At 34.3% G+C, this 12,107-nt stretch overlaps 1 protein-coding gene across 1 annotated transcript; it reads left to right on the top strand.

Moving 5' to 3' along the window:
- The first annotated feature begins 438 nt into the window (after nt 1-438).
- On the top strand, nt 439-1,452 carry LOC123670135. Its single transcript, XM_045603641.1, has one exon. It carries the CDS (start codon nt 439-441, stop codon nt 1,450-1,452), a length of 1,014 nt encoding a protein of 337 aa, XP_045459597.1.
- Nucleotides 1,453-12,107: the final 10,655 nt, after the last annotated feature.

The raw sequence follows: 12,107 nt of genomic DNA, 5'->3' as shown, positions 1-12,107 counted from the left end.
AACAATATTTGTCCTTTACCTATTTCTTGAAGATTCCACTTCAACCCGGGGAGCTTGTTTACGCTACAACGTTTCGATCGACGGTCTGCGGTCTGCGGAGTGCGGGGCGGGGAACGAGTCCAGCGACGCAGGCGGCGGCCACGACGACACTCTCCCAATCTGACACCGCGGCGAGGAACTACACGAGATATTTACTCTTCTCCCAATCTATTATTACGGCGAGGAGCAACAGAGGTATTTTGGACAAGAAGATACTATGTAATTTCCAAAATCCGTAATTATTAAAAGGTTTAAGCTGCAAAAGCTGTCAACAATTTATGATTCTGCTATAGGATGAATATTAACTAGTTCGTCAACGGACATCGGACCGTGCACACACGTATTAGCAACCTTAAGCAATTTATACCGGCACAGTGGTTCCCAAACCAAACCGTTAAAATGTTTAAATGTATTCGTTGTAACGTTGAGTTTAGAGATGGAGCGCAATGCTCTGTTTGTCAGGAACGATTTGACTTTCCTTGTGCTGGAATAACTGAGGGCGGATACCGGAAGCTGGGAGATCGTCGCAATTCATGGAAGTGTCCATCCTGCAAGAGTACAGGAGCTCCTAGTCCACATTTCCTACCCGGTAAGAAGGCACCAGGTTTGTCCCCCACGTCCGCTGACATGGACAGCATGGCTATGGACATAAAGAACCTGACCTCACAATTGGCTTCGCTGCCGACGTTGATGGCAAGTGTGAAAGCTATACAATTAGATATAGAAGAATTGAAGTCACTGAAAGCGGACTTAACCGATATCAAGCTCCTAAGGCCTGAGTTATCCGAAGTGAAATCCTCCCTTGATTTTATACATAGCTCCGTGGAGTCGCTGACCAGTAGAATATCTGAGATAAGCCTCGAAGTACAAGGATTGCTGAAAACCAAGGATGATCTTAATCAGCTACAACAAAGATTTGACAGCCTCGACATTAAGATAAAGGAAATGGAGCAAAGGTCTCGACTAAATAATATAGAAATAAAGGGTGTTCCAATGACTGCTTCGGAAAACCTGTTTGAAGTCTTGGAAAAGCTCGGCAATTATATCGGCTTCAGCATACCGAAAGAGCAGGTTAATCACATAGCTAGAATACCTATGCGAAACAATGAGCACAACAAAACCATCATTGTAGCTCTGCACACCAGGAATTTGAAGGAGGACTTTGTTGCTGCTGCAAAAAAATCTACCATAAGTTCGGCGGACCTGGGTTTTACAGCTAATCAAAGAATATTTGTCAATGACCACCTGACGCTGGAGAACAAGTTGCTATTGAATAAGACAAAAAACTTAGGAAGGGAGAAGGGGTTCGCCTATATTTGGGTAAAAGGATGCAAAATATTTGCTCGAAAAAGCCCTACCTCCCACGCTATTATAATAAAGTCAGAATCAGACTTGAAAAAGAAAATTGTTTAATATGTGAATTTATCCTATTATGTAACTTTAATTTAATAGTATTATTATATTTACAATTATTCAGTCTCTTTAGTTTGAGAAGCCACGGCTCGCTCGCACTCGATTGTCGCATATTATCACAAGGTACGAACTCACGTATTTTACTCATTCTATCGCCTGTCAGCTTATTATACTGTCCCGCTCATGACCGACCAGCCAATTGTACTTACCTTATACTTTGCAGATCGACGTGTTATGTTTATGCTATCTACCCTACTAATTGTGAATTCATTTTTATTTTTAATTATCGTAAATATTATCATTGTAGTCACTATCCTACTACTGCGGTAAAAATTTATACTAGATTATTATTCATCTATGTAGTTACTTTACAGTTAATTGTGCCTAATTGTAGCCTACACTCTTTGATTTTAAAATGATTCTTAATGTTTATTATCAGAATGTTCGTGGTTTACGGACAAAAACTTCGGCGTTCTATCGTAATATCTGTCTCAATTCTTATGACATTGTATGTTTAACCGAAACATGGTTAATCGACGGTATCAGAGATAGCGAATTATTCGACGCACGTTATATAGTGTGGAGAAGGGACCGAGATTATATTAAAACTAAACAATCACTGGGTGGCGGAGTGTTAATCGCCGTTCGTAAGGAGCTTGCCGCTCAAATTCAACGTGAGTGGTGTTCAAATGCTGAGGACCTGTGGGTAACTGTAACACTCCGCTGTCGAAAACCGACTATTGTTTATAAATTGCACATATGTGTTGTCTACATTTGTAATCAGGGAACGACGTGCTCATCGGCATCACAGCTAACGACCTTTTCTGAACATCTACCCGAAATAGTCTTAAAAAATCCGTGTGATAAATATTTAATAATGGGGGATTTTAATTTACCGAATTTATCATGGGTACAATCACAAGATTCCATATACACTGCTACCAATATTCATGGTACCCACCAATTTGACTTTTTGGATTGTGTGAACATATGTAATCTATCGCAATACAATTGTGTTTTGAACTCTAATGACAGGATACTCGATTTAATATTTTGTAATGGTGAAGTAAGTGTTACTCGATGCCGAGACTCATTATTGCCGATGGATTCACATCATCCGGCGCTGTGTGTGTCGGCCGAGTTTGTTCAATTGCACACCCTTCGGCCTAGTCAATATATAAAATATTTATATAACAAAGGTGACTATGAATCAATTAACAGAAAAATAATTGATATAAATTGGTTTGCTGAATTTTCTTGTAGGTCCCTACTTCACGCAGTCGACTTTTTTTATGAAGCTTTAAATGATTTAAGAAGCACCCACGTACCAACAAAAGTAGTTAATAACTCACAAAAATATCCTCCTTGGTTTGAAACATGCCTAATTAAAATTATAAAGGAAAAATCTAAATTTCACTCTAAATACAAAATTTATGGAAACTATTCAGATTACCTGTCATTTACTATTCTAAGAGACCGCGTTAAGCACCTGGAAAAAGAAATGTTTGACAAATACATCTCTAACATTGAAAGAAACATCGCTAAGAACCCAAAAGCTTTCTGGACTTATATAAAATCTAAAAATCAGCACAATAATACGTATCCTGCAGTGATGAGTCTCGGCCATAAATCGAGTGATAAAGGGGAGGATATTTGCAGTATGTTTAGTGAGTATTTTCAATCAATATTCTTGACCAATATTAACTCCACTATTGACTACTCTGAGAGCACTGCGGCGACCTTGTCAGATATTGAAGATATTGAAATTACTCAGTTTGAAATACAGAAGTTATTGGAATCATTAAACATCAGTAAATCTGCCGGCCCTGACGCTATTCCAGCCGTATTTATTATTAGGTGCGCCAAGAGTCTAGCCTTTCCTCTTTCCTTATTGTTTAGACGTTCTCTGAAAGAGGGCATTGTTCCCCCAATTTGGAAGTCAGCTTTCATCACGCCAGTACATAAAAAAGGGCCTAAAAATAAAATTGAGAACTATAGACCTATATCTAAGCTGTGTCTTTTTGCTAAAGTATTAGAAAGAATTGTATATAAACAAGTTTACGCTTGCTTGAGACATACATTTGCCTCTGAACAACATGGCTTTATAAAAGGAAGGTCTACTACTTCTAACCTAATTTTGTGTGCTGACTATTTATCTCAGCATATGTCAGAGCCTTCACAGGTAGACGTGGTGTATACCGATTATAGCAAGTGTTTCGATAGGATTGATCACGTCTTACTTCTACGGAAGCTACAACTGGTAGGCATAAGAGGTAACCTATATAGATGGCTGACCTCCTACATACACAACAGGTCACAAACCGTGGCTTTAAAAGGATTCACTTCTTCTGCCATTTATATTCCATCGGGCGTTCCTCAGGGATCCTTGTTGGGTCCACTGCTTTTCAATATATTTATCATCGACATTTCTTCATGTTTCATTCATTCCAAAATACTTTTATATGCCGATGATATGAAAATCATGTGTCCAATTAGAAGTATTGACTCTGCTATACATCTTCAAGACGACCTTCACAGATTCGAATTATATTGCTCCGACAATAAATTAGATCTTAACGTTTCTAAGTGTTACATCTGTTCATACACTCGTAAGCCCAACCCCATTGTATTCAATTATAAACTGAAAAACTCTGACATTTCTAGAGTTACTTCTATTCGCGACTTGGGGGTCACTTTTGACTCAAATTTAATCTTTGATATCCATATTGACTCTATAGTGAATAAAGCATCTAAATCACTTGGCTTTATACTTCGTATGTCCTCTGACTTTACGTCAATTAAAACAATTAAAATATTATACTGTTCGTACGTAAGAAGTCACTTAGAGTATGCATCCCAGATCTGGAGCCCTATCTATAATACCTATATTAATCGAATTGAACGTCTACAAAAACGCTTTTTATCGTATCTACAATTCAGAACAAAAGAATATATACCTGGATATTTGAGACGCTGTCGTAAATTTCATGTTCTACCGCTACATAATAGAAGACGCATAGCTGATCTAGCTTATTTATTGAACATTGCAAATGGCTCGGTCGACTGTCCTGAGCTATTAGAACGTATCGGTCTGAGAGTTCCTTCATCACCTAGGAGACTTTGTTCAATCTTTATACCCAGTACTAGAACTAATTATAGCCAGAATCGTTACTTGGTGAGAGCGAGCAGATTTTTCAATGAGACTGCAGATAAACTGGATTTAGACCTATTTAACACTACAAGTCACTATCTAAAACGTCTTATGGCTGATCAGTTTTTTAACTATAGGTAGACTGGCCTAGGGAAACAAATTTTTATTCTTATTTTATTTTATTTATTTTTTTTAACTTTAGTACTCTAGTCTTTTCTTAGCGCATTAGTGCACGTGTCTGTCCTATATTTAAGTTCACTTGTGTACCTATATGTGGAAACTTTTAATTGGCCTTTATGTACCTACTTGTATATTTAAATCCATGTAATTTAGCTGTAAGTTTTCCTGTAAAATAAATAAATAAATAAATAAAAATAAATAAATAACTTCACTAAAGCAGCGTGATTTTTTTCACTAAATTCCAATTTGTATGGATCCATCTTCATGACGTCCCTAATTGAAAGGAGATTAATTTTATACTTAGGAAATTTATCAAGATTTTGTCGCTTCGAAAATAATTAATCTAACACATAGATAATTGACGTCTGACGTCTGTCCACCACCGTAATTCTGTGATTACAATTTTGCGTGATATTGATTTGGTCGACAGTTTAATGAAGCCAAACTCGTTTCAAAGTAAACTCATTTAACGTTGTTTAAAAATACTTGAATTCGAAGAACGTAGATTATTTCGTAAATAATGAATACAAAGTTATTAGGAAACGGAACTCGGTATTTAATTACAAATGAAATAAGCTGATCGAGTAATAAATAACAAAATTAATCGTACCGTTTCGTGAACTCAAGGAAAGAGTTCAGAATGCTTTCTTTATGAAAACGCGCCAATATATCAATGTCAACGGACCGAAGTTGACTCAATGGTAAATAAACAAACTATGCGGACGAAAACAAATAAATTTCTACCTCGGCCTGCAGCTACAACGAACCAGAGCATGATCTAAGGCTTCAAATATACAAACGAAAATAATCTTTAATGAACTGGATTAAGCACAATTTTCGTCTGAACCGTAACATTGAATGGCATCTACGCTCGGACGCCTGGCATACCATAAATATTTATACAAATTCCTAGGAAAATTTAATGGTATTCATGTAACAGAAGAACGGTTTCATTAAAATGAAGGGGCTCCACTATTCTCAAGAGATTTTCGAATCAATAAAGAACTAATTGGGAATCGCTAAAATTTCGTTTTATACAAATGAATAAGATACAATGTTTTATTTATTCGTTTACGGCTATCTTATGAATTAACTGAAAAGGGATCTTTCAGATTAACTTGAATATTAATTCCTATATTTTCCGTTATCTTCTTTTTTTGAATACAAGTCACGAAACGTAGCTACTGAATAATTTTGAAATAAATTAAAGTCCAATCATTTTTTTTATCATTGAAAATATCTCAATATAAACTACGTATAATATTTCTATCTTTGAAGGCTTTTTATTTGGGAGTTACCCGTTGTTATTTTATTAAACGATCAAACGTTTGAAAACCTTATATAATTTTGAGGTAAAATTTGAATTGATTCATTCGCTTTTTACAAATCGGACTTTTGTTACGTAATGGGTCCATCTCTGTTGTTCATGGACGTCAAGCTCAAAGTACCTTCATAAGTACTTATGTGAGTATTAATTATACAGTGACCTTTTTAATGCCAACATGTGTCTAATGTCTCGCTTTGGACAAACAAAACGCCTTGCATGTAACAGCCCCCAGTATCATAAATTTTTATGTCTGGTTGAATACACAAAAATACACAAATACAAATACCCAAATCAAGGCAAATACTTGATTACTTAAATAAATAATTACCAGAAATGAGGAGCGCAAGTAATTGCGCTAATGTTTTTATTAAACGGTTTTATTTAGCTCACCCCGTTTGTTTTATTTTTTTATTTTTTATTTATTATTTATTCTTGGGTCAAATTTAGTAATTCAAATTTCACCCTCTTCCTGTCAACCGATTAATCTGAAATTTTGTATACACTTTGGATTTTGGTGACAGTACAATTATGTTTATTCATTATCATTATAAATTCAAGATGGCCGCCGCTACAAAATGGCGGATAATTTATGTTTTATTAATCCCATCAATATGGGTATCAAATGAAAGGGCTCAACAAGCAGAATACAATATACTATAAAAAATTGAAATCCAAGATGGCGGCCGCTACAAAATGGCGGATAACGTAGGTTTTATCAATCCCATCAATATGGGTATCAAATGAAAGGGCTCAACAAGCAGAATACAATATACTATAAAAAATTTAAATACAAGATGGCGGCCGCTACAAAATGGCGGATAACGTAGGTTTTATCGATCCCATCAATATGGGTATCAAATGAAAGTGCTCAACCAGTATAATCAATGTACTATATAAAATTAAAATCCAAGATGGCGGCCTCTACAAAATGGCGGATAACTTAGGTTTTATCAATCCCATCAACATGGGTATCAAATGAAAGGTCTCAACAAGTAGAATACAATTTATTATGCAAAATTGAAATCTAAGCTGGCCGCCGCTACCAAATGTCTGATAACAATTTTTTATCAATCCCACCAATATGGGTATCAAATAAAAGGGCTTGACAAGAAGAATACAGTGCACTATACAACCTCAATATTTAAGATGGGCCTTGCAATAATGAAGCACTAAATGAATTAAACAGAATGCGAAATAAAAACTAAAAACTAGAAAATAAAAATAGGTAAAAAAACTTTTTAAGTTAAACGGTTTTATGTTAAACATACATTGCAATGTTTAAGATAAATGTACTAAAAACCAAAAAATAATAAAATAGATACAGTCGTGGGAATTATAAACATATGCATAGACTAGACTAAAATAAAACCGTGGGGCACGTCAATTGTCTACAAATTATCGACTTAATGTGCGATAGAAAAATCGTTTAATTCGTCGTTAAAATAGGCAGTTGGCCCGCAGACGGTGAGGAAATTACTTACTATTTTCTTGCTCATGGAAATTCCAATAGTTATACACTCCATGTAAATAAAAGAGATGTTTCAACTAATTTATCGTTGGACATTCACACTGCTGGCTGGCGAGGAATCGTTTCACTGCTCGTAGTTTGTCTTAAATCGACAAAACATATGATAAAAGTACTACTCGCTCACCACTATGAAACCCTAAAACTCGCTTATAATCGAGCTTGCTAGCTTGTTTCCACATTCTAGCCCTACTTATCACACGTCCATCTTTGTCGGTTAAACAACTGCCTAATTATAGTGTACATTACAAAACAAACATTTTAATCAACGATTGTAGACAATTGACGTGCCCCAGGGTTTTATTTTAGTCTAGTCTATGCATGTGTTTATAATTCCCACGACTGTATCTATTTTATTATTTTTTGGTTTTTAGTACATTTATCTTAAACATTGCAATGTATGTTTAACATAAAACCGTTTAACTTAAAAAGTTTTTTTATTTATAACTGATAGTTATGGAAAAGTAGCCATAACTATAAATGAAAGTGATATCGCGTGAGTTGTGTGAGAAGCTATCTAGAGATTCGAATGATATAGAAAGCCATTCTAGTATTGAAATTATACCGAAACAAGTTTATTTATTATAATTTCTCAATTAACTAAGTCATTACAAAACTCATAATTGAGCGACCGAAGATCATTAGGCAGTACTTTCTTACCCACTGCGGGAATCGCCAACGGCGGGCATATTATTTTAGATAATAAGAAAGTAAAATATATTAGGGAAAAAAAATCAATTGAAACTGCCTATAATTATGTCACTACCGGGCAAAGTCTGAAATAGCAAACCAGTACCAAATGATGTTGACGATATTATTTGAATTTAACTGATACAGCTAAAAGACATACGAATACGATGAAAATTTTAATTAAATGGAAAGTTAAAATTGTTTTCTTTTTTATTTTCTTCAAAAAAATATTCAATGTTTTACGTTTAAGAAAAATGTTATGAGACTCGATCTGCAGTAGAGCAGGTGGTGGTAAAAGCTTAATTTTTATCATTTTATTACTCTTGATCTCTGCTCCTCTTCTGCTGCTGCTTTATCATTACGAGGTGAGATCTGGTAAATTAATAAGCTAATTATAAAAAAAGCATGCCTTATTCATCAAAGAACTCTATAACCTTGTTCATTTATTAAAATTAAGGACATTAAATTGTGTCAGAATGAAAAAGAAGAAAACACGAGAAGTATATCTATCAGTCTTACAATGAATTTAAATTAAAAAAAAAAACCCGCTATGATTCATTTCAGGTGGCGTCACTGTATGTAGCTTTGTTGATTTAGTATAGTTGTAGGTTATGTACCACTAGATGGCGCAAGGCGTCATTTAGATCACGCTATTATTCTATCGAACTCTGTATATAAGTATTGGTGAAACCAAAAATATAATGTAGACGAGACTTAGACGTCCTAAACACGTCTTGACAGATCCCGACGATAGGATAACCGCAGCCGACGTCTCGTAGGTAACACACCCACTCATAAAACACACACGCACCGCCTTCGCCGGCGAAGACGAGGTCCCCTGCGTAAGGACGGCTCGGATACGCTTAGGCGCATCGACCGTCCACAACTCGCCGCAGCGCTCCGCATAGCGCCTCCTCCATCCCGACGACGTTCTAAGCCGAGGTGCGATCTCGCTAGGAGACACCCTTAGGACGAACGTCACCCCCGTGCCCGCCGAAAAGGGCCCACATCTTCCTTCGCGGCCGGTTTGCCTAAGTGCCCGGCCCCTCTCACCGGTGACGCTGTAAAGGCCAGTAGGGCCAACAGCAACTGTCATTTCGAAAAAAAAAAAAAAATAATAATAATAATGGCGCTGAACCATGCATACTCGCTTTTCATTCCACCCACCACCTGAGGGAACCAGTTCCTGGGAACGCTAAGGGTTGTTCAGGAATGGTAATTGAAATTCTGTTAAAATCTTATTATTTAGTTTTCAATACTAGATATGCTTAGCTTACTTCCATTTATTTTGCAAAAATACTTCGTGTTATTGTTTTCGTATTCACAAAGCGTTAATTTGAATACTCAACTACATACACAAACAAATCGTTTGTTTATGTAAAAATAGTAATAACATATACCTACAAAACAAAACAATTTTCATCCCGAAAATCCATTACAATATTGGTCTCTATCCTAATGGAATTTTAATGAGAATTTCGTGTCAACTTTAATTCGTTTCCCTTAGAAAATAAAGAGCATTTATAAGAATCGATGGTTGGGTAAAACGTTCAGAAATGTCCTCACCCTATTTATTGATTATATTCGCTTTTGTTCGTTTCACGTGAAATATAATATTTAATAGTACTCACTCGCAACTTAGTCTTTTTTATGGATTAATTTTACCCTATTCTATTTATTTATCTCGATTTATATGCGTAATTGTAAATAAATTCTACTCATACAATGAAGGGAAGACATTAAAAAAAATTTATAAAAATATTGTTTGATTGGCTCGAGAATTCGTCTAGTTTTAGTGATTCACTTTTATTGCGTCAGTGAAGACACACGATACACACAATATATTATACAACCTAATATTAAAAATAATTTTGAAGAAATATTGGTAAAATAATATATTTTTATACATCAATCTTATAATTTTTTTTATTTTTGTAATTATTTCACGAAATAATAAGTACCTATCTTCTAATATATATTTTTTATGTTAAAAATAAGTACCTATCTTCTAATATATTTTTTTTTTTATGTTAAGGAACGAACCTGTTATGCATCTATATATCTTCACTGCCTGTACTGCCACAATTTGTTTTCTCCAGACGTCAAACTATTCTCAGACTAGTTGTCATTCAGCAAAGCGCAAAACAACATACGATATTATTATAAAGACGATAAGTGTCTCTAAAAAAAATGAATCTCATACCAAAGTTAATTTTTCAATTTTTTTTTACTTAGAGCACAACATTTATGCAAGTAGGCATTTGTTTTTATTTCTATTAGATATTGTTTTATTGTATGAGTTTCGTATTATTGCCATGTAAAAGAAATCTTAGTGAACATATTATTGGAATATTGTGAGTAATTTTCATAACAAATATCTCTGTTGAATTCACTGAGAAGGTTCAACAAAAATACTAAGGTCAGGATTTAATTAAAAATAATATTATGTTTGCATTGATTCTGTATTTCATTCATACATAGTCGCTAGTAATAATCTAATAAGTAAAAAATGGTAAATGTTACATTGAATTTCGTATATCATTGAATTGAAATAAATCTGGGCATTCTGGAATATTGTAACATAAGAATGGTTCTAATCAAACCGTAATCTGATCTAATCCCTTCTCATTTCAAATCATATTCTATTAGAAAAATATTGGAATACATAAAAAAAAATGAAAGTAATATTATAAATTATTTGTATAATTTTTTCGTGACAGTAATGTATTATCATCGTACTTATTTATTATACAAGATCATCGTTTATATATTATACAATATATTATTACCAATTAAACGAATAAATACATTTTAAAAGACCTGTATTATAAAGGTTTATATTCCACTAGCTTTTACCCGTGTCTTCGCTCGCATAGATTTTTTTAAATAAATATATCCTATGTTAATGTTAACATAGGATATTTTTATAAAATGTTAACACTGTAATTGTGTTTTGATTATTATTGTCGTCAGCTTATTAAGTATTTTGTATGTATGTATGTATGTGTGTATGTATGTATGTATGTATGTATGTATGTATGTATGCATGTATGTAGGCATGTAGGTATGTATGTATTTATGTATCTATGTATGTATGTATGTTTGTATATGTGTATGTATGTATGCAAGTTTGTATCTGTTTATGTATGTTTATATTTTTATGGTAGATATTTATATATGAATTATTTGCTCATGTATATACTAAGCCTAACATTACTCTATATTTCCTCCCTTTTTTTCTTCTTTATTTGAATCTTACTGGTAATCGATTTTGCACACCTACAAACGTCTGCTCTTGTACGTCCTAAGGTTGGCTGGTAGAGAATGCTTTTAGCATTAAGCCCGCTTTTGTACAATTCTATAATGTATTGTGCAATAAAGTATTAATAAATAAATAAATATGTTACTTCTAATACCTCCAAAAATATGTGTACAAAGTTTCATAATGATCGGTAAAGTAATTTTCGCGTGAAAGCGTAACAAACAAACTTAAATTCATGTTTTTTTATCAGTAGGGATTGAATCATAAATTTGGTTTACATGACAGATATATATCGTATTAATATTAGAGTGTTAATAGCGTTATAATTTGAGGATACGCTTAACGAGGCCATAGAACTTTTTTTTTTTTTTTTTTTTTTTTATGTCACTAGGTCGGCAAACAAGCGTACGGCTCACCTGATGGTAAGCGATTACCGTAGCTTATAGACGCCTGCAACACCAGAGGCATCGCAAGCGCGTTGCCGACCCAATCCCCAACCCCCCAGGAGCTCTGGTCACCT

Source organism: Melitaea cinxia, chromosome 4 (genome assembly GCF_905220565.1).
Source record: "Melitaea cinxia chromosome 4, ilMelCinx1.1, whole genome shotgun sequence".
Lineage (NCBI taxonomy): Eukaryota > Metazoa > Arthropoda > Insecta > Lepidoptera > Nymphalidae > Melitaea > Melitaea cinxia.
The sequence above is the reverse complement of the archived record's forward strand: the minus strand, read 5'-3'. Positions and strand labels throughout refer to the sequence as shown.

What these genes read in the sequence shown, in the direction of transcription:
- LOC123670135 (XM_045603641.1), top strand. Translation starts at nt 439, where the DNA reads ATGTTTAAATGTATTCGTTGTAACGTTGAGTTTAGAGATGGAGCGCAA.